This window comes from Thamnophis sirtalis, unplaced genomic scaffold (assembly GCF_051295495.1).
Source record: "Thamnophis sirtalis isolate CommonGarterSnake01/CBP01778 unplaced genomic scaffold, rThaSir2_p1.2 scaffold_5, whole genome shotgun sequence".
NCBI lineage: Eukaryota > Metazoa > Chordata > Lepidosauria > Squamata > Natricidae > Thamnophis > Thamnophis sirtalis.
Genome location: NW_028261385.1, coordinates 87759688 through 87787379, shown reverse-complemented (window position 1 = coordinate 87787379; position 27692 = coordinate 87759688). Strand labels below are relative to the sequence as shown.

Below are 27692 nucleotides of genomic sequence, written 5' to 3'. Positions count from 1 at the left end.
ATATTCTATAGAAATAGTGCTACAGCATTTTATAGCATGAGTAACTTATATATGAGTGCAATCTTAATTCTAGTTAAATATTTATTTAAGAGCAAGGATTTCATTATCTCTGTTCTCATTATACTTTCTAATGCATCTTTATTAAGATACAGATTTCATTGCATTTAAAGTGCAGTATCCATATTGCTTATTAGAACAATATTTTTTTCAAAGCCCACCATCCAAAGATTGGGGGACCCTTCACTACATCTTGGTTCAAGCCCAATATTTGCATTTAGCACCAAGACTGAGATGCATCAAAAACAATATCCTACTTCTTCATCAATTCTATAGTGAACAGCCTATTTTTCAGGAAAAACCTACTTCTGTTGCTATTGTTCAACACCAAGGACCATAGTACTATTACCAATTTACTACAGATTGCTGAAAGATTTTTCATTGAGTCCTGCTTAGCATGACATTTAACCTTAAAAGTGAAGAATAGGCATTACCCTACAAAGACCATTCTAGCACTATACAATGTCACTGAACTACTGCTGTGGCTATATGAAATCACCCTTTATTAGTGATATGACAGGAATGGCTGAATGATGTCCTAAGGACTTACAACTCAGTAGTGCACAAGTAGCAAAGAATTGTTCTCTGTCCATGTGCTTCCAACTAACATTGTTAGGATTGAGCCTGAGAGAAGGCAAGTCAAACACCTAGTTAGTCCTGGCTTTCTGATAAAATATTGTAGGAAGTTAGCACCCATCCCGCTCCTAGAAAAATGAAATATTTTAGGAAATATTAAAAGGGTAGAATAAATGGGTTTCCTGTCTAGGCAGGGGGTTGGACTACAAGACCTCCAAGGTCCCGTCCAATTCTGCTATTCTATTCTATTTCCCCTAAAAGGGAGGCAGAAATTCAACCCACCCTCCACCTTTGTTATGTGCCATTAAGGGCTGGGCCAGCTTATCTACAACACAAAAGACATGGCCTCCAGGACATAATAGGACCCATCTGGCAACAAAATTCACCACATGGCACCTGGGAAGATTACATCACCCAGCAAGGTTCAACCAAGCCTGGGACACAGACAACTTATAAAGTTACCCCTGCATGGGAGTCTGACAACCAATCAGAATACAAGCTCAAATTCAAAGGCCAACAGTGGGTATAAATCTATCTCTACCTCTCACCCATGTGCCTTTTTGCCCAGGATCTCAAACTATGTGCTCCTGCACACCACCATTAAACCATCTTTTCAAGCAGTCTCCATGTTTCCAGTGTATTTTCCCCCACTTGGGAACTGAATCTAGATGGGCATTTCTTCCAACAATATGTAAAGTCGTGCCTTCATAATTTTTTTAAAAATCTACATAAGCAGATGAAAGTGTCGTCAGCAGGCACTCATAAGATTAGCCTCCCAGGAAATGTTCCCCCCCCCCCCCCAGGAATCATTCAGTAGAGAAGAGAGAGCCAGTTTGGTGAAGTAGTTAAGGTGCTGGCCTAAAAACCAGGAGACTGTGAGTTCTGGTATGACTGGGTGACCTTGGGCTAGTCACTCTCTCTCAGCCCAACTCAGCTCACAGGGTTGTTGTGGAAAAAATAGGAGGGTTATTAGATATGTTTGCTGCCTTGAGTTACTTATAAAGTAATAAAGGTTGAAATTATTTTTTAATAATCAAATAATTATAGTTCAGTTGGCAGAACATCCAGAGCTGGTCCTCTGATGAAGATACGGAGACATTGTTAGCATATATAAAGATATGCAATCTTTATGATGTTCATTGCTCTTGGAGGTTTTGAAAGGATTTAAAGGTGGAACAGCACATTTTAAATAGACGTGGGAAACGGACTAGGGCCAGTATGAGGGTATAAATATTAATCCCTTGATCATTTTTGGAATCTGCTTTTTCTCCCCATATCCTCTTATCAATCACATAGGAGCTCATGTTTGAGTTAAGATTTTTGAACACAGTACTGCATACATGTGCCTATTTGCTTATGAATATGTGTGGTGAGGAGGTGGTAGAACCAGCTGTGCTTATATGTTGCATTCGTAATACTGGAATTATCTAAACAGAAGCAAATTCTTTTAAACAGATCATCCCCATTCCTTGATTAGTGTGAATGATGAACTTTTCTTGAATCTCTGAAATATATACTATAATGCAATGTTTTAGCCTTCGTGAGGCTCCAAGACTTGAGCAAGGAAGGCATAATTTCCTGTCTAATGAATGACACACTCATACATACAATCTTACAGGCAAGATCAAGGCTGGCTAAATAACACAGTAAAAAAGGGTAAGAGAGCAAAAATGCTCTATATTTCATCCCTTGGGAAGCTATGATTCTCTGCTGCTTTATCTGTGGGGATGTGCTTTTGTGTATCTATATACTCTGGTGGCTCTTTGTAACTTTCCATTGAAAGGTATAAGACAAGAATTATTGAATGAAAGTAACTCAAGTGAGCTAATTTACAGAAATCCAGCACCCATGACTCACTTAGGAAAGAAGTTTGGGAAAGTTGTCACTTTGGTGCCACCACCACGCCTTCCAATTACACTACCCAGAAACCTGTAGGTTGTATGGTGCAAGAGAGAATGGGAGGACTGTATCTTCACCTTCTTTCCCACCTCCCTCTCTCCCCTGCATCCAATCAGCTGGTGGATTGGCAAATGGCAGTTGGCTGCCTTGGAACCAAGGCTGACAATTGAAATAACAGTGTTGGAGATGAAGGAAGGTGGTGAAATAAGGACAAGAGAAAGACTCAGATGTTCTGGGGAGTGCCAGAGATTGATGGGTGAGCCCTTTCTCTTTGAAGAGAGGGGGCCTTTGTGGACATGCTGGGGTACAGTTTTCCTCACGGTCTGCAGCTTCCTTTGTCCTCCCCCTTCCCACAAGCAGGCAATTTCACAGGTCAGCTGAAGAGGATTGATTTCCGAACTCCCTGTCAGATTCCCACAAGCAAAATCAACAGGGAATCAAGTAGGAATTTGGAAGTCACTCCTGCCCCCAGTCCTTTTTTGGCCCACCCAAGATCATTCTGTTTCTCAGCTTAAATAAGGAAATGGGTATCTCTGAAAGGATCATCCACAAGGGATCATGAGCTGTTTAATATGAAGTAAGACTGACCTCTAGTGAAAATATCCAGCACTTCAACCATTTGTTTTCGTTCTTTCCCTGACAATAACTTTTAAAAAAAAGTTCCTTAGATTTAAGTCTTCGTATTTCATACTGAGGGCTCCTTGCAATGAAGGAAAAAGGCATTCACAGAGATCAGTTTTTATGGATCAACTTCTATTTCCGATGGTGCACAAAGTATGATCATCTCTTAATATGAAAAAAATGTAGCAACTGTTGGATCTTTTCACTACACATACTTTCTCTGGATTGTGCCAAAAGGATGATGATAACAAGCAACTTTTTACAAAGGGATTAGTTGGAAACAAAGGAAGCTGCTTTAGATCCCTAATCCGTTTAGCAAAACATTATCTCCACTGCAAGGCCAAGAACTGAATCAGGAATCAATTCCTACTTTTGCAATAGAGACAAAGAATGCACCCTTCCTTTCTGACCCTTCCCTAAATAACTTGATTAAAGGACTCATGTTTCTATTTAGCTAACACCAAAAATGCCACTATGAATATACATAGTGTGTGACCATACATTTGCTATAAACAGAAAGAAAATTCCTTGCTAATAATATCATATGCCATATTGTGATGTCATGAGGTGACCATATTTATCTCACTGTAGGCCTCCTATTGTGACATCACACACTGGAGGTCAGGCGGTTAATCTTCACACATCACAGAAGTGCATTGGAAAGACAGAATGGAGGCTATTTTGATGCATGTGGAAAGCAGGGTCCTTTTTTGTGCATGTAACTTTTTGGTATTGAGATTTTGAGAGCACAATAAGTTAGAAGAAGAAACCAACAGAGTTCTTTCAAAATACGTCCAGTAATCACATTGTCCTTTCAGTCATGGATGGGAAACGCTCTGTGCGAAGATGTCCAGCTCAAGGAGCACCAGCTTTTCAAGATAACTCTGCTGAGCAAGGTAGCAATCCCAGGGCAACAAGAGGATCAGGCAAGACCCAGTCAAACAAGTAAGACGGATGCATGCATTTGACATTTCGTAAAAATCTTAAAAACCAATCTAGGAACTCCATTTGACGGGATCCAGAAGAAGAGCCTTCTCTGCTGTAACACCAGGCCTCTGCAACATCCTGCCCCCTCCCCGTCCCCTCCCTGGTGAGGTTTCTCCCTATCTTACTACCCTTCTGCAAGGACAAAACCCCTTTGGATTTTGTTTTTAGTTTTTTGAATAAATTAAAATGTATTGGGGGGGGAAGTATAATTTAAATGTACACACCTCCCTTACATAGTCCAAATACTGTACTCACATGAACACAAATGAATAATAAAAACAATACAATGAAACTTTGGGAAAGATGGATGCAACAATGGGGTTAGAAGGTTTTTCACACATCTCCCATGGATCCTGTCTGCACTTCTTCAAGACAGTTACACCATGTTTGGGAAACCATAGGCTAGAACCAATTTTTAGGAATAGCAAATAGTATTTTAATATGCCTTGTTGCCACAATGGATGGGAGTGAGGACACTAAGGAACATCGTTGTTAGGATAATGCATTGTATTTCAGGTAGCTTCCACATTACAGCTATAAAGCATGAAAAAAGTGTTATTTAGGAGCCGTGGTGGCGCAGTGGTTAGAACACAGTATTGCAGGCTAACTCACTGCTCCCTGCCAGAAGTTCGATCTTGACCGGTTCAAGGTTAACTCAGCCTTCCATCCTTCCGAGGTCAGTAAAATAAAGACTCAAACTGTTGGAGGCAATATGCTGACTTTGTAAACTGCTTAGAGAGGGCTGTAAAGCACTATGAAGCAGTATATAAGTCTAAGTGCTATTGCTCAATGCTAAAGGGTTAGTATTTTTCACGGTAATTACAAATGGCGCCCCAACATATATATTTGTAGAGCATTGGAGATCATTTGTAACTCTTCTTCTTTCAGCTGGTACCTGCTTAATTCTTCAGGAGGTGGTCCCAGGACATCTTCTACCTCATCTAACCAGATGACTTCAATTTACGATCAGGGAGAAGAAAATGGGCGTAAGTCTAAGAAACACTTAGGCTTTGGATACCCACTAATGATTAGAGGCCAGAGATTTTTAAAAAATCCCAGAAAAAATATGTCAGGATTGCATCTTGAATCATTTTGCTAGTTTAGATCTATGCAGTGTATACAGATCCACGAAAGCTCTTAACTATTGGCCTCAAAATGCATAATTTTGCAATTCCCCTCATATGTTCTCTCTGGTAATTGATCTATTCAAGAGGGCCAAGAAATAAGAATAGGAAAGAAAAGAAACTACTGTACAGATTGTAGAAATATATACTGATGCAGATGGAAGTCGGAGCAGCTGCTGCCAATCCAATCTGTATACAGAAATTATTGATATAGAATGATAGTGATGACTGGATAATGAGATGGGTTTTCTTCGGCAGGAGGTTTTACCAGAGAAGTCATTGCCGGTGAGAGTTGCTGTAGCAGCTTCTCATCTGATTCCCCAGCTTCATCTGAAAGGAGTACGCTGAGTATGTATCTAGCAGTTCCACTTACCTACAGCTTTCCTGAAAATATGGTGCATTTGATAGCTAAAGTTATTTAAGCAGAAGCTAGACGGCCTTTAGCCAGGGATGGAAATTAATCACCCAAGAAACCTTCCAATTTTAGAATATCATGATGGTCACATATTGGTTTGTCTTTGAAAGGTGGAATAATATTTAAGTAGATTGACAAATATAACCTCTTCTGGAGTTTTTTCTTATCCACTTGACACAAGGATGGTAGCAAGAGGTTTCACCTGGTGGTATTCATTCTTTTCTGGAATACCAGTTCTGTATCACAAAATCTTACATGTTCATCCAAACCTATAGTAAGCTCTAAATGCAGGAATGACTTGAGAATACCTGCATACATTTTTCTCATCTACTGTACATAATCTTCCTATATGTAGAAAGGGACAGTGAGTCTCAGAAAACTTTCATTTCTAACACTGCCGACCGGACATAATAATTTTCTAACCTAGTGTGAAAGCCTTAAAATATATTGCTAAAATTATTTTTTAAAAGAGTAGGATTACACTTCAGGAATTCCACCAACAGTTTTGATGGACATGATCATACGTTTAAAATTAAAGCCCCTTTTTTTATACAGTCCAGAAAAACTTAACCTTAAAAAGTCTAATTGAAATGAACATTTAACTCTAAAAGTTCCTCTGATTTTAGTAACATTTAAGAAGACCCAATGTCCTCTGGATTGAACCTAAGATCAGTAGTAGAGATTGGCTATATTCATATAATCTATTGTGTTTCAGATTAAGCCACTTCATTGAATAATTTTGTTTATTATTATTATGTTTACTAGATTCCACCACTTGCTAAAATAGGGGTTGATCCTATATCTCATGCTGTGACATAATGAATCATACTGTACATGTCAACCACATACATGGTGCATACCGGAAATAGTACTAACTGGTGTATTTGCTAAGAGTTTGAACTGCGAATTTACCAATTTTATTTCTTTATTTATTGCTAGGAAGGTATTAACTTATCTTCATATTTACAGTCCTCAGCAGATCAAATGACCAAACAAGTATATTCCCAATTACTTTATAAACCTTCAGAAACAACTCCTTAAATGTTTTGTGAATTGTTCTGTTTCACAGAAACCATATGCTGCATTCCCAGCCTTATTATATATTCTATTATCTGCTTTCTTCGAAAACTTTTTCAATCCTGCTGCTGTACCAGGTAAGTAGCAATGTAAAAATGTTCAACAGTTCCTTTGGAAAGAAATCATAATCAAGACAGCTAACCTTGCATCTAATAGTCTTCTCTATTACAGAATATCTACCTTGAGTGGAGTAGAGGTTGGAAATATATATTAGTTGTCTTTTGACATGCAAGACTTTAAATAGGCTAAAGAGGTGTTACCCTAACACCTTTCTTATTTTAATAGTCTTAATACACTTTATGTATTTTAAATATTTAAAAATTATTTTATTTGTTTATAAATTTGTTACATATTAAAATGTATGTAATTTTATGAAATATTCCATGATTATATTTTAATGGTGTGTTTTATGCACAAATTAATTATCCTTATTTTCTTCCTTCCTTGACTCTAAAAGCAACAGATTCTGCATGGTCCCATTTGCAATTCCTCTCCCATTCTCATCCTGGTCCTAAGTCCCTCCCTCTCTACTTCTCTCAGATTCTCCAAACCTCATACTTTCTCCAGCCAGCTTACTCAGCAATTTCTTTGGTGGTGAAAGTTGCCAAGCTTGTTCTACCCACACTAGCTGATCTGTGATTGGGACAACCCACCCCAGCCAAGTCGCTGCAACCAAACTCGCCACAGCCAACTCACCATGGCCAACTCACCACAGGACAACTCGCCATGGGACAATTTAAGAATTCAATTTTATTATTTAAAATAAATAAATATTTTAATTTTTGTCATTCACATTTTCCACTCTTTCTTCAATGATTCTATTCCACCATTTCTTTGAGTAACCCTTGTCCCACAGTGAATTGCCCTATGGAGAGTTGGCCATGGAGAGTTGGCGATGTTGAAATGTCATAGACCCAGCTGAAATACCCACTGATCTCATGAACCCTTTGCATGGACTCAAGCTGCCTCTCTTCTCCATTACTTGCAGGAAGAAAGAAAAGGCTTGTGCTATTTCCTGATCCTCTTACTGGTTTCCAACAACTCTTTTCTTTTCCTCTCTCTTCTGTTCTTCCATGTCTCAAATGTGTGATCATAACATGCTTCTGAACTAATTCTATGTCTATCTTGGTTTATTTCCCCTCCCTCTCCCTGATAGGGGCTGGTTAAAGTATAATGTCAGAGGCAGGATGCCTAGAAGAGCAAACTCTTCTACATCCTGTAATTTAGCTTAGCATTTCAACTTTTTCCTAATTTACGCCAACTTTATTGCAATCCCCTGGATTTCATTTACTGTACCTGGACAATGAACGGTAATACCTCTGCTAACTACCAAGCCTAAGCAGAAAAGGCTCATGATAAATGCAGACCAAAATCAATAGTAAAGAGGAAGAAATAAGACTGGGGTCAACTGTTCGCATCATGTCACTACTCAGTTCTGTTACTGAGCAGCATCTTGGTACCTAAGCTGTATAATGAGCTCTAAAGGCTGAAAGGCTTAATTCACAATCATAAACTCACTATTTGATTTATCACTACATATTTCAAGAAACAATAGTGATGTCCACATTTGCTGCAGCTTTTATGTTTAGCAAGAGTAAGCTGCTATTGGCACTAGAAAACAATGTGTTTCTAAAGGTTTTGAGGTGGACTAAGGACTATAGTGTATCTGAGAATTCTTTCAACCCAGAACAAAGAGATACACAGGCCATTTGCAGTCTAAAGTGTTATGTATATACCTAGAACAAGCACCCTGCATAAAAGATATACCCTACATATCAAGATAACTGATTTAAAAATGCATGTAGATTGAATAATGGCCTAATAATTCAAAATGTATATCCATCTATGATAGACCATGATTATATGCAAAGGACAAAATATGTGTTATGGTGCATGTATTGGCTTTTCATATCCCCAATATCACATGACGGTACAAAAATCAGGTGGTCTGCAAGATGATACATATTTCACCTTTTGCTCTCCACCTATCAAGATGGCTGCTTCTTTCTGGATAATTTTGGATTGGTCAAACAGCCAAAATATGTGGAGGGCAGAGAGAATGACTTTGAAAGACAAGAAATGCCACCCCTACACAAAGGCAATTGTTAGGTGAACGGACTTCAACCCAGGTCAAGAAAGTAATGTGGAAAAACATCTTAGAAAGGTCCCTCCCCAGGTCACATGAAGATAAAGTGAAAGAGGGGGGAAGCACATTGACTTACAAGATTCTGTTAGTATAGCTTTACAGTAAAACATTTGAATTTATATGACTTCAGTTTCTTAAGTCTTGTCTACCTTATAGGATTGACAATATCATATATCAGATCATATCATTCCATTCATTTTGCATGATAATCTTATTCTAATTTAATCCAATAGCCTCTTGCCTTCACTTAATAAAGTAAGAACCAGTTTACTTCCTCCATTACTTGCAAGAAGAAAACCAAGGGTTGTGTTATATCTTCCCGTACTGCTTACTCACAAGTAGTCTTTTTGCTGATCCTCCTGCTGGTTTCCAACAACTCTTCTTCTTCTTTTCCTCTCTCTTCTGCTTTTCCATGCCTCAAGCAATTTAATTTGAACATTGCCTAGAATTTGATGCTTGACCTGTTTTACATGCAGGCAACTTCCAATTCCATCTCTGCATATCCAGTCCAGGAAAGGCCCCTGTTTGAAATCTAAGGGTGCTACTAACAACTTAAGCAGTACTGAACTGGTTAAACTCAATAGATACAACTTCCTAAGTGTTTGTTCCCTTTCTCATGCAACTGCTAGCATAGCCATAATGTATGATGTGATACCATTGGCACTGGGGGTTAAGGAAACACCCTGTTTGATGACATCACACCATGCATTGTTTTATGGCAGATATCAAGCAAGGAAGAGAGGAGAGAGAGAAAAACATGAAATAGCAGCAACCCTTAGAATGACTTGTTAATAAACCTCTCTGGTTCAGGAGGGAACCAGCAATGCCCTTGGGTGACCTTCGCTATTATCAAGATTCCTATTCTCATCCTTAACAATTCCTAAGAATTGCTCCATCCATTGACTTTCACTTAATGGTCCTACCTTCCTCCTCAGAAACCAAAACCCTATGGCATACTGTGTGAGATGCTTCACGTTCCTCATCATAGCTGTCTCAGTCATTTATGGTAAGTACTCATTGTTCCACCTGAGATTTGAAAAACATCTGAATAATGGCAGGTTCTGATGGATTGAACATAAAAGGTACTCATGTCGAGGATCTAAATATCAGAAGTCCCGATGTGCCAGAGATAAAATTAACCTTTATCCCGAAAAGTGCATGTTCTAACCCAAGTCAGGTGGACAATGCAGAGGTTAAGGAGGGTCTGTTTACCACTCATTATCACAGTGAGACACAACCCAACAAGGATGCCAGTGAAGCTCCACCCCAGCCCTCAATTTTCCATCAGTCTGGATTCACAAACTAAGTTCCAGCCAACCCACAAGGAAAGAGGGAGGTAACAATACCAACAAATCCAGAGTTCCAGCGACCAAAACATAATCCAAGAGTCCGAAATCCAAGATCTGAGACCAAGTCCAAAGTTCAAGGAACGGGATCCAGCGAAGCTGGGAAGAAGCACATCAAAATGAGCAAGTGTTCCCAACACACACATCTTCCCAAGCATCTGGTTAAACCACCTTTCCTTATGTTGAAGGGTGGGGCTGCTTCCTCACAAGCAACCTTGCTGACCTCCTCTGTACCCCTCTCCACTCTGCTCTCCTCGTCTGCAGATCGGTGGGTGAGGGAGCTGTTCCTCATCAGAGGTGGTCTGGAGCCTGTCTTTTCTGTTGGCCCTCTGCAGCTGTTCTACATCTGGTCCCCCCCCACTGCCAGACAGCCCTGGGACTGCCTCATCCTCAGCCCCTGGACTCTCCACTTGTTCAGAGAGGACTATGTCCTCCCTATTGGACAGTCCCAGATCCAACTCCTCCTCCTCTGAACCAGGATCCAACAAAGACATGGCCCAACTGCTGATACTTGCAGGATGAATACGCACAGCAGAAGTATCCAATCTGCATGCAAGGGCACGTTATTGTACACCCTACGACCACTCACCTTTTTCTCAGCAGATACAGATTTTTCTCCCATTACTGAAAGAGATTCTATAAGAGCAAATTTGGGTAAGTGGTTGAAGTAAACAAAGGGAGTTTGAATGGCAAATATTGGTAGGAAAAAGTGAGTTTTAAAATGCTCCTTCAAGTAATGGGAGATGGCTATGTGTGGTGATATTTTTGTTATATAGATTTTGATATTACTCTGTGTTTAGAAAACTAGTTTTCCAAGCTTTTCTATTTTTTCAAAATGAAGGAAAAGAGAAAGTGTCCAGTGCTCAGTAAAGTTGACAAATCTCAGTAGAGGTAGGATTAATCTACTTCTTGAAGAGTTTTGAGAAAAGAGGATAACATGTTAGAGATTTCTTTTCTAATACTCTGTAACACTTTAGCAATTTTTTGGACATGAAGCTTCAAGATAAAAGGCATTTGTAGAGTTAATTGTAGAAACTCTTCCCATTTTTGCTTATTTTTTACAGGTACCGTTTACTGCGTTTGTCAATACCTGCGATTATCAGATGGCCTATCATCAAAGGTAAATACCATTCCACATAATGGACAGAAAGGGAAGTCATCAAAATGGTTTGGGGGCAGCTTGGGCATCTCATTGAAAATTTGGGAAGCATGCAGTGAGCCTCAAGACAATATGGCTGCCACACACAAAGAGCCTTTCCTCAGTAGCAATTCTCAATGGAAACAAGCACTTGCTGGATAATCTGAGGGCATCGTAATAGAGTTCACAATTGCTTTCTTGGGTTTTGAAGCTACCAGAAATGCTGTATCTGGAAAACAGCAAGCGAATTTGTGTATAGTCTGCCATCATGGAAGTAACAGTTAAAACCCAGATTTCCTTTTTTTTTAAATAAAAGAATGGCTCAAATAGCAAACCTGGCTCCTCTACTTTTGCATTATCCAATAACAGCTAGTCCTTGTTTAGTGACTGCAGTTGGCAAACTGCAAGTTGGTTGTTCAGCAAAGCTGTCACTAAATGAAAGATCACATGACCACAATTCTGCCTATTGTTTTACTTCAGCTTTCCCTTGCTTTACAACATCAGGATTCAACACCAAACAGCTGTGTGAGCCCAAACAGTGTGGAAAGTGTGGGAGGGGAAGAACCTGGGGGAACCTGGGGAAAAGGCCAATCATATACCCCTAATCCCCTATTCCCCACCACTTGAAATGTTCACTCTGGCACTGGGATAATTAAAAAGAAGGTAATTAATGTTTGTATTTGCATTCACTGGAGAGTGAGTAGGCACATGATGGGGAATACACATTGAAAGGAGTGGAGCTGCCAGCTTCTTAGGAGGCAAATGCCTTCAGGGTGAAAGTGATTAGGATTTTGTCAATTCCAGGCTGCAGCTGCCAGCAGACTGTAATCAACTAATTAAAGTTACACATCTGAGCCTGTTAAATTGTTCTCAGCAGTTTTGGAGGAAGCACTGCCACACAAACAAGCAGCTCAGGAAGTGACAACTTGGTTGAGTTTGGTATAGCGATTAAAGTGCTGGCTTAGAAACAGGAGACTGTGAGTTCTAATCCTGCTTTAACCATGAAAGCCAGCTGGGTGACATTGGGCCAGTCGCACACTCCCAGCCTAACTCACGTCACATTGTTGTGGGGAAAATCAGAGGAAGAAGGGATGTTGGATATGTTTACCACAATGGATTATTTTTTTTTAAAAAATGGAAAGTGGGATACAAACAAGCAAGCATAAATAAAATAAAAAACATTGGCTGTACCAAGGGGCATGGGATAAGCACAAGGCAATGCGGACATGTAACTAAATGATGTTGCAAAGATAAATGTGGGTATTGGTCCCAAAGTTACTTTTTCATCATCTTTGTAATTGTGAATTTTCACTATCTGAGGCAATCACTAAATGAAGACTCTCTGTAATCAGTATGATAAGATTGTAATTCTGGCTGGGTAGGTATGGAATTGAACTTCAGTCAAGAAGTGTATATATATATATATATATATATATATATATATATATATATATATATATATATATATATATATATATATATATATATATATATATATATATATATATATATATATATATATATATATATATATTCATTCTACAATTGGTCATAGATTAATTACAGTTAATTATGGTTGGGTCCACATGTTATAAGTTGTTTGACTGTTTATATTAAAGGTGAATCATATCTCTTGTTTTTCTTCCAACAGGAACTTACAAAAGTGTATGAAACTGAGCTGAATGAACTCTGGTAAGGCTATTCCACATCCCTCCAAAATATCTTAAAAGAAAAAGACTTTACTCATTAATCAAATTTATAAGCTGTTTCAATCTATCATGACTCTGGGAAATTTACAAAATACAACAGTAAAAACAAGAATGTACCTAAGCTTTAAAAAAAATGTCTGGAGATGGTCATCCAATAAATCAAAACATCTCCCCCTTCAAATCTAAGATATGGAAGAAAAGTCATGGTATAAGGGCTTATACAGGAGAGGAAGTGTACAAATCTTGGGGAATGTGGCTTATTGAAATGCAGCATCACCCCAGCCAGGCTTAGACCTACAGGAGCCATCTAAGACAGGGCTCCTGTAGGTCTTGGCAACTTTTCAGACCTGTGGACTTCAACTCCCAGAATTCCCCAGCCAGTCATGCTTTGGTCTAGGAATTTAGACCAACCCTCATGACCACATATACATTAGGGTTAAAACAATAAGTTCTCCAATCCCATTCTCAGCCTACACCAGGAGCAGAGGTTGGTTGCTAATTTTTTTACTACTGGTTTGGGCGCACTCCCGCCCACACGCTGCTTCTGCACATGCACAGAAGCGTCCGGCGGGTAGGTGCAGCCTCCCCCCACCACTACTACTGGTTCGGCCAATCTCGGCCAAACTGGCAGCAACCCACCTCTGACCAGGAGACTCCAAACTTGGCAATTTTAAGACTTTTTGGATTTCAACTCCCAGATTTCCCCAGCCAGCATGGCTAAGTGAGGAATTCTGGGAGTTGAAGTCCACAGTCTTAAAGTTGCCAAGTTTGAAAACCCCTGGTCTATACCAATCCCTTTGGAGGCAATCTTAAGATTGAAAACACATTGGAAGACTTCTCTGAATAAGTATGCATTTGCTTTTGGTTAGAGACTATAGAGAAACATTCTTTCTCACCCCAGGATAAAATATTAAAGCTGCAATTCTATGTACCTTTCTGTGGAAGTAGGTTCCACTGGATTTAGTAAGATTCATTCCTGACTATGTATGTTTAGGGCAGGAGTGTCAAACTCAAGGCCGATGGGCCACATCTGGTCCACGGGATGCTTAGATCTGGCCTGTGGGGCCGCCCTGGAAATAGTGAAGGATTGGCCCGTGGTGCCTCTGCCAAAGCAAACGGAGCTAGGGAGGGTCATGCATGGTGGCCCTTTTCACTGAAAAGAGGGCTGCAGGAGGCTGTCAGAGCAAAAAATGGAGCCCAGGAGGTAGGCAGGCCACCCCAACTTCTGTTTTTGCTGGCAGGCTGCTAGTAAAACAAACTACAAGCAAAAGTGGATCCTCTCAGCCCCGCCTGGGCCACCACACAAGTGATGTTGAGCTGGCTATGCCCACCATGGCCACATCCACCTTCCCTCCGAAGTCAAACTCAACCCTAAGGCGGCCCTCAATGAAATCGAGTTTGACACCCCTGGTTTAGGGTATTGGGGTCAGGCATGCTTAATATATCCTTTCCTGAATCTAACATCCTTCAGATCAGGGAAATTGCCTTCATGTCCAGGCTTATGTACCCACAATAATTACCTGGTGTATTGCAGGCCCAGGAATGGTCTGGAAAACAGTTACGATTACAGGCAGTACTCAACTTACCACCACAATTGAGCCCAATTTTTTGTTGCTAAATGAGACACATTTGTTAAGCAAATTTTCTATGACTATCTTGCTACACTTGTTAAGAGAAACTCTGCCCTTGTTAAGTTGGTAGCATGGTTATTAAATGAATCTGGCTTCCCTGTTGACTTTGCTTGTCAAAAGTTACAAAAAGGTGATCACGTAACACTGCGACACTGCGACCATCATAAATATGAATTAGTTGCCAAGCATGTGAATTTTGATCACGTGACCATAGGGATGCCACAATGGTCGTAAGTATGAAAAGTAGTCATAAATCACTTTTTTTCAGTGCCACTGTAATTTCGAACTATTACTAAATGAACTGTTGTACATCAAGGACTACATGTATTACATTAGTCTACTGCAAAGATCCAGGCAAAACTAGATGGAAACAACAATAGAATGGTTTGTATCCATTTAACAGTTTTTCACACCCATTCCCCCCCCCTTTTATTCCAAGGAAATCACAACATCTGCTTGAAGAACAATTCCATGAAATTCAGGGCCTTAAAAAAGAGATGGATCAAATGCATTCTGAGATCGGCAGCATCAGGAAAGGCATTCTACAGTCCACAAAGCAAATCGTTGAGGAAAGTGACTTTCCAGGAGAGAAGAAAGTAGGAAGCTGAAACTAACCTCAGAAATTCTCTGGTTTCCTATTCTTTCCGGATTATCATTTTCTTTTGCACATCTATTGCTATCATAAAATTTCTTTTTCTTTTTCTTTTACAAAACTGAAGTCTTTTAGTTGTCATGCCCAGCCTCAAGAGTACCAAATATGTTTAAAAATACAGTAGGGAAAACATTAAACCACAGTGAGGGTTTCTTTCCTGCTGCAAAGGGTATGTTATAATTTCATATTGGGCACTAGTGTCCCTTATTGCATCCAGTTTTGGTCACCACAATATCAACAAAGTGTTGAAAAAGGGTGCATAGAAGAGCAACAAGAATGATGTTCAAACATACAGAGAATGGTTACGAGAATTGGGTATAATGAAAAGAAAGATTAGGGATGACATGAAAGCAGTGTTCCAATATTTGAGGGGCTGCCACAAAGAAGAGTGAGTCAAGCTATTCTCCAAAGCACCTGAGGGTAGAACAAGAAGCAATGGGTGGAAACTAAACAAGGGAAGAAACAATCTAGAACTAAGGAGAAATTTCCTAATAGTGAGAACAATCAACCAGTGGAATGGTTTGCTTTCAGTTTTGCGGCCCCATTGCTGGAGGCTTTTAAGAAGAGACTGGACAGCCATTTCTCTGAAATAGTATAGTGTCACCTGCTCTTGAGCAGGAAGTTGGACTAGAGGACTTCCAAGGTCCCTTCTATCTCTGTTATTCTATGAAAGGACTAAATAGGCTTGCATGGTGTACAGTTAGCTCTTTTATGTGCTTAAATGTCTTTAACAAGGATTCTGTATGATGGGTGTTACTTTATCTGCTTGGCAAAGGATGTTCCAAGTGTATAGTAACATGAGGCAAATAGTAGGACTACTGGATCTGGGCTGGAAAAGTTTGGACAACCCTTAGACATAGGTTTCCCACTGCTCATGATAGTGATACTTATAATAAAGGGTGCTCTAGTAAGTTTTAAGTCTTTATCGAGCAATTATTGTTTTGGGTGGTATAGAAATTTAATAATAAATACATAAAATAGTAGAATTATAGTAAAATTAGTAAATCCCATAGTAAATTACTATAGTAAATCCCATAGTAAAATTATGGGATTACCATTTACCAAAAATTCAAAGGGAATTTGTAGATCTCCAACCTGCTATGTGAGATAGTCTGTCTGTCTGGATTGATGATCCTAAGAATTATTAAATCACCTCTCCTTTCTACCTACTTTTCTTCTCTGCAGAAGTCCCAGCCTTCATATGCAAAATGTAGACATTGCACTGAGATTTCCGCACTGACATAAAGTTTTGTTTTTTGACATTGGCCTCAAAGTGCCAATGTTAGAGCTCTCAAAATGAAATGTCTTGTAGTGGTCTGAAAGATTTGAAGAGATCAAATGAGTCATTTCCTAGAGAAAGCAGGAAGGATATTTTAAGTAGAGCTTTCAATTGTGTCCCAGGGCTGGCTATAGTGCATGTTTCGTAACCATCTTTCCATGTACTAAATCATATATGAAGACATCTAAATACTATCTAATACAATCATGGTACACGCTGTTTTAAGCACCAGCAGCCACTTCTCCTTAGCTAAAATTTGATTTAAAATAAATATTATTGTAGATACCAGTTAACATTCCTTTATGAGCTATTCATTTGGGGACATTTCTTTCCTATCTTTACTCAGAAAACCTGGGGAATAAACCATTTCCTAAATTAGCAAGTCTTGGCTTGTTTGGACATGATGCTTCATTGTTCATATTCCTGAGTCTGTTGCTAGCAGTTGATACCAAGTCTATGGTGCCATTTAATACTGTCTAATATATGTAACTGATAGTTGTAAAAACCACTCACATGGTGCATTTTTCTTCTCTTTCACAGGAAATGCTTGATGTACTCAATTTGGCTTTTAAGAAGATTTTTGAAGATGACATACAGATGGCTGACTGGGCTCAAAAGTCAATAGGTAATGCCCTGATAAGATGGAACTCATGACCAGGAGAGCCTTTGCATAACTGTTACATCAGTTATGTTGTGCATCAGTTACACCCAGGCCTGGACCAACATGCCCACTTCGCTGTCACCCATGCTGTATTCACCACCCATTCAGACTACTCTAATGTGCTTTACATGGGTCTGCCCTTGAGAAATATCTGGAAGCTTCAGTTGATTCATAATTCAATGGCTCACATAGTTTTGCACAAGACAAGATTTGTGCATGTATCACTTCTTTTGAGGGAACTTATCAATCTGTTTCTGGGTGCAACTCAAGGTGCTGGATATCACATTTAAATCCCTTCAAGGACAGTCTCTCCTTAGTTACATCTTCCTGGCCTACCCGAGTGGGAAGACAAAGTGTGTTGCAGGCTACATCTATTAGGGAGGTAGATCCTTGCCGTTTGGGAGGAGCCCTGGTGCCTATCTGTTTTCCGGAGGACTACAGTTATTGAAGGAGGTGGGTGACTCGAACGGCGCTGGACGAGATAAGGCAGCTGGCCTATTCCTCAGCTGCCGTAGTCTCTTTAGGCGCCCCCCCTCCTCTGCTCCGGCGGATCACGTCACTGGACGCTCCTGGCATTCTTCGTCATCTGTGCCCCCGTTTCTTTGAGAATCTTTTTGGACTCTGTGGGCTGGCTTTATAGAGGGGTGGTTGGTTTGATATAGGATCTGGCCAGTTGGCCTTGCGGCCGTTGCCATAGCCCTTTAGTCCACCCCCTAGGCCTTTTCTATGGTGCGGCCTCTCCTTTTCTTCCCTGGCCCTCGGTTTGCTTTTACTCATACAGGGCTTTATTCTCCGCTCCCTGCTCACGGTTGCTGGACATTGGACTTGTGATCTGGTCCCAGTTGGTACGACCATTGCCACCCGTCGATGTCAAGGGATTCCATCTCAGCCCCCTTGGAACTTTTTGGACCCCTCCATCCCAATATCATTTATACCATCCATCACGCAAGGAAGAGAGAAGACGAAATCCTCTTCCCCCTTTATATCTTTGCGAATCCCACCGGACTGGACTTTTTGCGAACCCACCTACAAACTTTATCCGAACTTGCACATTCTCTAACAGCTGCGCAATTTTTCTTTTCTATGTGGTGTGAATGGTATGCCTGGTTGATGATTGTACCCACTTTTTAACTTCATTATTGTTGTATTTTTTGTGTTTTAATTGACTTACGTAGGGAATGCATGGATGAGTGGCTGTGTATGTGTGTGAGGATTGAGAGTGCATCCTGGTGCCTCCTCCACTGAGTGCTTTGCAGAAGTGGTAGGGGGCCCAGGCCTACCTCCCGTCCTGGAATGAGTGACAAGAATCGCCTGCTGGATGGTGCGGAGGCTGTGGGAGGGGATATGGGGTGTGGGGGTGGGCCAGAGCATTACGGTCACTGTGGGGAGAGGCAGGTATGACGGGAACTTTAGGGCTAGCCATTACCGGGGAAGGAGGGTTCACTACGTCACAGAGATCCCTTCTTCCGGCCCTGCTAGTTCCACTTCAGGGCCAGATGGCGAGAACTGTCAGGGCCCTGGTCTCAGGCTGTTGTTGCTAAATGCCAGGTCTGTGGTTCACAAAGCTCCCCTTGTCCGGGACCTAATTTTAGACGAGGGGGCAGACCTGGCATGTATTACTGAAACCTGGCTGGGCCCGGAGGGAGGAGTCCCCCTCACTGAAATGTGCCCAGAAGGTTTTCAGGTGCTTCATCAGCCGTGACCCCAAGAAAGGGGTGGGGGAGTGGCTGTCATCGTCCAAAGGTCTTTAGTCCCTCGTAGGATCCCTGCTTCGGAGCTTGTCGGGTGTGAGTCCCTGTTGATGAAGTTGGACCTTGGTGGTCAAGTGGGTTTGTTGCTAACATACCTACCTCCCAACAGCGTTGCAACAGCCCTCCCCTCGCTCCTCGAGTCAGTAGCTGAGTTGGCGGTAGAGTTCCCCAGGCTTATGGTTCTGGGGGATTTCAACCTGCCTACATTTGGCGAACGCTCTGACGGGGTGCAGGAGTTCATGGCTTCCATGACAGCCATGGACTTGACCCAAGTAATTCGGGGTTCAACTCATTCAGCGGGTCACAAGCTTAACCTTGTATTCCTTTCGGAGCAGTGGAGATGTGATCTAGAGTTGAAGGGCATTAAAACCTTGCCCTTGTCATGGTCTGATCACTTCCTACTGAGGCTTGACTTTTGGAAACCAATCCCCCACTGTAGGGAGGGGGAACCGATTAGGTGGTTCCGCCCCAGGCACCTGATGGACCCTATGGGATTTCAGACAGCGCTTGGAGAAATACCTGACACTATCGTCCACAACCCGGTGGAGTCCTTAGTCGCTGCCTGGAATACAGCGGCGGCGGGGGCTCTAAACCGGATTGCGCCTTTGCGACCTCTCCGAGGCAGCGGATCCAGGAGGGCCCCTTGGTTCACCGAGGAACCCCGGGAGATGAAGTGCCAAAAGAGATGCCTAGAGCGCCGCTGGAGGGCCAGTAAATCTGAGTCAGACCGAGCACTGATGAGAGCCTTTATCAGAGCCTATCTCGTGGCAATACGGGCGGCAAAATGCTCGCATTTTGCCGCCCTTATTGCATCCGCTGAATCGCGCCCAGCCGCCTTGTTTAGAATAACCCGCTCCCTCTTGAAAGGGAGGGATGCGGATGACCCTTTACAAGGTAGAGCTGAGGAATTTGTTCAGTATTTAACGGATAAAGTCGCTCGGATTCGAACAGAGCTGGACTCCAATTGCACGGTACCAGCCAAGGTACCAGGGGAAGGTCTTGAGCATACTTTATGGATTGAGTTTCAACTTGCTTCTCCTGAGGAAGTGGACAAGGCCATGGGAGCGGTGAGTGCCTCCACTTGTATACTGGACCCATGCCCCTCCTGGCTGGTCTCGACCAGCAGGGAGGTGACACGCGGCTGGATCCGGACGATTGTTAACACCTCTCTCCGGGAGGGAATTTTCCTGCTCCTCCTAAAGGATGCGGTGGTGAGACCCCTCCTGAAGAAACCGTCTCTGGACCCAGCCATTTTGAGCAACTATCGTCCAATCTCCAACCTTCCTTTTGTTGGGAAGGTTGTTGAGAAAGTGGTGGCCTCTCAACTCCGACGGTCCTTGGATGAAACCAATTATCTAGATTCCTATCAGTTGGGTTTCAGGCCTGGTTACAGCACGGAAACTCCTGCTTTGGTCGCACTGATCAATGATCTCTGGCGAGCCAGGGATAGGGGTCACCCCTCTATCCTTGTGCTCCTTGACCTCTCAGCGGCCTTCAATACCATCGACCATGGTATCCTTCTGTGACGGTTGCGAGAGGTGAGAGTGGGAGGCACCGTTCTTCGGTGGTTCTCTTCCTACCTCTCGGACAGGTCACAGTCGGTGTTGGTCGGAGGGCAGAGGTCGACCCCAAGGCCCCTCAACTATGGGGTGCCGCAGGGCTCGGTCCTGTCCCCCCTCCTATTTAACATCTACATGAAGCCGCTGGGTGAGATCATGCGCCAGCATGGGATTAAGTACCACCAATACGCGGACGATACGCAGCTGTATCTGGCCGCCCCGTGCCAACTCAGCGAAGCAGTAGAAGCGATGTGCCAGTGGCAGGAGGCTGTTAGGGTCTGGATGGGAGCAAACAAGTTGGCACTCAATCCAGACAAGACCGAGTGGCTTCTGATGTTCCCTCCCAAAGATTGGCCAACTATTCCATCTCTCAGGCTGGGGGGTGAAATTATATGCCCCTCAGAGAGGGTCCGCAAGTTGGGAGTCCTCCTGGATCCTCAGCTGACTTTAGAACACCATCTGTTGGCTGTGACCAGGAGGACCTTTGCCCAGGTTCGCCTGGTGCACCAATTGCGACCCTACCTGGATCGGGAGGCTCTTCAGACAGTCACTCACGCCCTTGTGACCTCAAGACTGGAGTACTGTAACGCGCTCTACATGGGGCTGCCCTTAAAGAGTGTTCGAAGACTTCAGTTAGTCCAGAATGCAGCCGCGCGAGCGATTGTGGGTGCACCTAGGTACACCCACGTTACACCTATCCTCCGCGAGCTGCACTGGCTACCCATTAGTCTCCGAACCTGCTTCAAAGGTGCTGGTCGTAACCTATAAAGCCCTACATGGCATCGGACCTGGGTACCTGAGAGACCGCCTCCTGCCGATTACCTCCCTTAGACCGATAAGATCTCACAGGTTAGGTCTCCTCCGGATTCCATCTGCCAGCCAATGTCGGCTGGCGACTCCCCGGGGGAGAGCCTTCTCTGTTGCAGCTCCAGCCCTCTGGAATGACCTCCCCGTGGAGATCCGGACCCTTACTACCCTCCCGGCCTTCCGCAAAGCCACCAAGTCCTGGCTGCTCCAGCAGGCCGGGGGGCTTGTGAAACATCCAGCCCCACGGAAATTGTGAATGTTGTGTTTTTAAAGTGTTGTCTTTGTCTATTTATCCCCCTTCCCTTGTCTATTGTGAGCCGCCCGGAGTCCATCGGGAGTGGGCGGCATACAAGACAAATAAATACAATACAATACAATCTTGTGGGATCAAGGAGAAGGACACTCGGTAGTAACTCCCTCACTTTGGAACAGAAATAAGATTGACCTCCATTTTGTTTTGTTAGCAGGCCTGGGGGCCCCTGGGTAATATGGAACCAACCAAATGGTTAATGTGAGTTTGTGGTAACTGCCACAGGGGAGGGACAGTTAATGGGCTGTTAACACTGTAATATTTTAATGTTGTAAGCTGTCTTGAGTGCCTGTGTAAGGGTTGGACAGCCATATAAATTTGTTTAATAAATAAGTGTATAAATATTTTGAAGGAAATATGCGCAAATAGACACATTGAACAGGCTGGTATGAGAATGGAACAGAACTGAAATTTGGAAAGAATTAGAAAGTGACTTGAAATCATATTTGACAGATTTTCCTCTCTCTACACTAAACTCCCCAAAATATGAATTGCTATTGGATAATTATATATAAATGAATGTAATTTCTGATGAAAAGTTTATATTTTCCTCTGTACTTATTCTAGCCTTTATAAAAGTCTATCATCCATCTACATGGAGACTATGTGGAAAATGATTTTGGAAAATTACATGAGAATGAATATAATTTTGGATAATAAATCTCTTTGTATTTTATTCTGTACTAATTCTAGCCTTTTAAAAAAATCTATCTGTCATCTAGCTTCATGAGAAAATACAGTATAGGCTCACTAGGAATGTAAAACAACTTGAGAGTACATAATCATCTGTCTGTCTATCTAGGAGCCACGATTGATAAAGACAGGACATCTAAAACCTACGATTTTTTGCACCAGGAATACTGTTGGTTTCCATTTATCTCTTCAGCCAACCCTCCTGAAACTATTTTACAGGTGCAGTATTTCTATCATTGCTATTAAGTAAGTAGTTCAGTGGAATAGTACAATTTCTCATGCTAGAAAAAAAGTACTGTCCTCTGTATCCAATTTCTATCTCATAACTAATGTTTTCTTTAACTTTTAAATCTATCCTACAATCTATAGTCCTTCGATTTCTTAGAGATCTTGTATTCCAGATTGAAATGTTGATAAAATCTGATCTCATTTAACTTTTATGAAATCAATGAAGGAAAGCCCAGTATAGTCTTTTATGTTCATTATGCACATGTTTATGTATGGCTCTGCAAACTTTTTCTGCAATTCCTCAAGGCTTATTTTGTTCTGACTTGAAAATGCAACTGTTGCATTTCCTTGCATTATATTAAGGCTGAGTTCAGAAATTACAATAATATAATTTTAGTTGGTTTAGTGCAAGGTGAGGGATGCATAAAACTCTCCAGCTCAAAAATAGAATATTCTGGAGAAGTGCAAAATGTTTCCTTTCTCCTCTGAATGCTGTTTCTGAATGTATATCTGGAATAGTTTGTGAAGTTTTGTGTTGCTGCCTTTAAAAATATTTTAAATGATGGCAAGAGCTGTGGTGACACAGTGGCTAGAATGCAGTATTGCAGGTTAACTCTACTCACTGCCAACAGTTCGATCCTGACCCGCTTAAGGTTGATTCAGCCATCCTTCCGAGGTCAGTAAAATGAAGACCCAGATTGTTGGAGGCAATATGCTAATGTTTTAAACAGCTCAGAGAGTGCTGTAAAGAACTGTGGAGTGGTATATAAATCTACGTGCTATTGCTATAGTGTACACTGTTTCTCCTTATTTATACCTTCTGAAATTGAGAAACAAAAGGAGAATTTTCTCCCATTTCTATAGAATTCTTCATTATTGGACTTCAGAATGGAAGAAAATGGTTCCTTGTATATTTACTTAGATGCCGTTGAAGCATTGACTGCTGGTGATAAATGCTTGGGAGCATGCCATTTTTAGTAACAATCTGTCAATCTTCCAGGAATATTCCTGTAATGGGCTTAATCCCATCCATCCCCTTTCTCTGTTTTTTCACCTTCTACTTTCCTCACTTTATGTAAACCTTTTCTCCATTCCCTTCATTTCTAGGGGGATGCAAATAAAAGTGTTGGAGATCCTGGGCCTTTCTTGCCCATTCCCTTCACTAATCTCCTCAGTGAGATTAAAAGACAGATAAACAGACAGAGAATGAGAACGAGAGAATGCCTCATTCAAATGGGAGAAATGGGGGAAGAATTACATTTTCCGGATTGAAAATTCACACTTGTTGAGATATTATCCTGGTTTAATTACAGAGCACTATTTACCCAGTTTACTTTGCTGATGTATCTGACCTCTAAATAAGCCAGAGAAAACACAGCTAAGAGGTCAATTTTGTCACACATTCACAAAAAAATTCACCGCACTCCTGGAGAAACCCCAGTTGTTATTTTACTCTCACATAAAATCAATCTGCAGGACCTGAATTCAGACTGCATCTGTTGAGCACTTTATTTATGTAAATTGTCTCCTGTTTGTAGCCGGATGTTAACCCTGGAAACTGCTGGGCATTCTCAGGATCTGATGGCCAAGTAGTAATTAAACTGCCTGAAAAAGTTCAACTCACAGCCATTACAGTTCAGCACATCTCTAAAGCAATAGCTTTTTCGGAAGGAATCACAAGTGCCTTAAAAGATTTCTTGGTTTATGTGAGTACAATACTGTTTTAACTTATCTTATACCTTTCCTCTAAGGTGCATTAAAAGAACTCTGATTTAGGAAGTACTAAGGCTACTAAGTATATACTAAACCTTGAGCTGATATATGATATGGAGCCATTTTGGTATAAGGGTTAAGGTGAAGGATTAGAAATCATGGCTCTGAGTTCTAATCCTCGCTTTAGTACAAAAGCCAGCAGAATGACTTTGAGGCCAGTCATTCTCTCTCAGGCCAATTCATCTCCCAGGGTTCTTGGGGGAAAATGGGGGATGGGAGCATTATGTACCTGCCTTAAAGTGTAACAAATAAAAATAGGATACAAATTTAATCAAAACATTAATTAATACATTAATTTTGGATATGCAAACTATTGTTCCCTTTGACAAGTTCCTTGTGAACGGATTAGCACATGATACATTGCCAACTTCTCTAGAGTTTGGACTGGCAACCTATCAGTAGAGGCTGGATAAGCTAGTAATATTTGGAGTAATGGGCTAAATGGCCATTCCAACTGTAGGATTCTAAGACAAGCAATAGTGTCTTCCCCATTACCAGCTTCCACCCTAAGTAGTCTATCAATTTCTGTTATCCAATGGTATGGCCTCACCTTCCCTGGTGTCTTTAACTCAGAAAATGACTACCAGTTTCTTCACTGCTTCCCATATGAATTCATTTAAAGATTGTCCCTTTGCCTATTCCTGTGATAGCAAACCTATGGCACGCGTGCCAAAGGTGGCACGCAGAGCCTTCTCTGTGGGCATGTGTGCCATTGCTAGCTGCTGTTCATGTGCACCAGAGCACCAGAAACCCAAAGACCAGCTGACTGGTGTGCATACACATGCCGGAAACTTGAAAACCAGCTGGCCGGCGCACGCATGCACACCGGCCAGCTGGTCTTCAGGTTTGTACGCATGCATGCACATGCACGTTCCGGTTTGGGCACTCGGTGCCGAAAAGGTTCGCCATCTCCATGATCTACTCCATGGGATACTTCCATAAGGTGACTATCGGGGATATTTTCTGCCTTCACTACAACCTCTATACAGAATAGTGACTTGGAATACAACATGTAGGAGGAGGATGAAATGGACAAGACTTTTGCCTGCTACTTCCAGCTTTTCTTGATTAAATCAATTTCCAGGTCAGTATGCCAGAATTGCTGAAAATCAGCAACATGGCTTTCTGACATAAGCCCTAACATAGGTATGTTAACGTAATGTTAAAAACAAAGTCTCAAAAGCCCCTGACGATAGTCAGGGTGAAAAGTGTACTTATCAAGCTACTCTCCATAGCTCTCTGCCCATTTCATATAAGATAATTCCCCTCACCATTAAGAGATTGCCTGCCTGACAAGACTGAAGACTTCCTTGTTTTATTTCTGCATTGACCAGGCCAAGAACTGTTTCTAGGTTGTCCTTCAGGGTCACTGCAGCATTCAACTCTTTTCGAATCTTCTACGCTGATTCCCTCCCTTTAATTTTAGGGGCTAAATGATGAAACAAAAGAGGAGATCCTGCTGGGAACATTCATGTATGATACTGAGAAAGAATTAATTCAGACATTCCAACTGAAGGTAAACTAGAAATGAGAGAAGTGGGGTAGAGGTAGAACTAAAAATGAGAGCAGTAGAATAGAGGTAAAACTGAAGAGGCTGTGTCAGATTGAGCTGTTTTGAAAGAACCTCCAAGTTCTGCCCCATCTCCTAAAAATCAGACAACTTTTAATTCAGTATTTTAAAGAGTGGATTAGGCTAGAGCTGGAAAACCAGAGCCCCAACTGAGGGAATGTAGTTTAGATAATCTGTGGCAATTTACTCTGCAGATAGTCCTCGACTTACAACAGTTCGCTTAATGACCATTCAAAGTTACAATGTCACTGAAAAGTGACATGACCACTTTTCATACTTATGACCATTACAGCATCCTCATGGTCACGGGATTTACATTTGCACGCTTGACACCTGATTCACATTTATGATGGTTGCAGCGTCCTGGGGTCACATGATCAACTTTTGCGACCTTCTGACAAGCACAGTCAATGGGGAAACCAGATTCATTTAATAACCCTGTTGCTAATTTAACAGCTGTGATTCACTTAACAACTGTGCCAAGAAAAATTGTAAAATGGGGCAAAACTCACTTAACAAATTTCTCACACAGCAACATAACTTTTGGGCTCAATTGGGGTTATAAATTGAGGACTACCTGTACTGATGGGAGCTAATGGGACATAGTTGTAAAAAAACCACCAATCTTCTTTCTGATGAGTAACAATCCCAAAGCAGTTACAGTATACCAGTGTTTGGGAAATGGGTCTGCAGATATACAGGCTTTGTACTCTTCTATTAAACTGAGATAGAGCCATTCAAGATGATGACTTCATCTCTATTGCTTTTTATTATGTTTTATTATGTTATTATGTTTCCCTGCTCTACGTTTCAGAATGAACAAGAGAAGGCGTTCCAGTATGTAAAAATCAAAGTGCAGAGCAACTGGGGAAATCCAGAGTACACCTGCATTTATCGAGTCAGGGTGCATGGAAGGATGGCCAATATAAACCTTTTGGGCAAGAAAGTGGATGAAATCTCCCAAGATAAATAAAGAAAAACAGGCATATGAACATTTATACTGAGCAATGTAAAGAGCACCTAGAACTTGCTCTAGCTTTTCCCAGGGGAGAATGGGAAAGAAAATACGAGGACATACTAATGATGTTGAGTTATTTGACTAACAGATTTCAGTTGAAAATTCAGTTAGATTAACACAAAGGCATGGAGTTGTTAAACTAATCTGAGTTGTATGAATACTTTTGATTCTGTCCAATCTCTCAAAAAGATGAGATGACTGGAGGTGATCTCCCAATAAATATTTCAGTCCAGATTATAGCATAGAGGCAAATACACTGTGTGAGAAAAAGACAGAGAGAGAACAAGAGAACCTCTGTTGGAATATGACATTGAAATATATTCTGAGAGTTATCAGCCGGAGCTTAATTCTAGAATGTTTCTCCTCTGATGGGCTTGATGGAAGGAGGAATACTTATTTCATGACAGATGTTTAGCTGATCAATGGTGTCTCCCAAATGGACATAACTAGCAACAAAGTCCTATGTGTATCATTTACAAGTAAAGTCCCAATGAACTAATCATGTGGCCTAGGTATGCTTCTTATGGTCTGCCTGTAATGGAGGAGAGATGGGGAATCTTCTCTCAGCAGTTCACTGTTCTTTATATTCTGTGCGGATAAATGGAATGATGTCATCACGGAAGAAAAGATGTTATTTCATCCTAGACAGATCATTGTTTTCTCAG

At 41.5% G+C, this 27692-nt stretch overlaps 1 protein-coding gene across 2 annotated transcripts; it reads left to right on the top strand.

Moving 5' to 3' along the window:
* The first annotated feature begins 3736 nt into the window (after window positions 1-3736).
* Window positions 3737-27526, top strand: LOC148045457 (SUN domain-containing protein 3-like). 2 transcript variants are annotated; one of them, XM_087716146.1, is made up of 13 exons: window positions 3743-4098; window positions 5029-5126; window positions 5523-5612; window positions 6749-6833; window positions 9838-9908; window positions 11313-11368; window positions 13038-13078; window positions 15166-15322; window positions 17198-17282; window positions 22548-22657; window positions 24205-24372; window positions 25866-25955; window positions 26824-27526. In XM_087716146.1, exons 1-13 carry the CDS (start codon window positions 3974-3976, stop codon window positions 26980-26982), a joined length of 1335 nt encoding a protein of 444 aa, XP_087572272.1. In that variant the 5' UTR covers window positions 3743-3973; the 3' UTR covers window positions 26983-27526. The 2 variants fall into 2 exon arrangements, with proteins under 2 accessions (XP_087572273.1, XP_087572272.1); XM_087716147.1 differs by lacking the exon at window positions 25866-25955 and having other exon boundaries at window positions 3737-4098.
* Window positions 27527-27692: the final 166 nt, after the last annotated feature.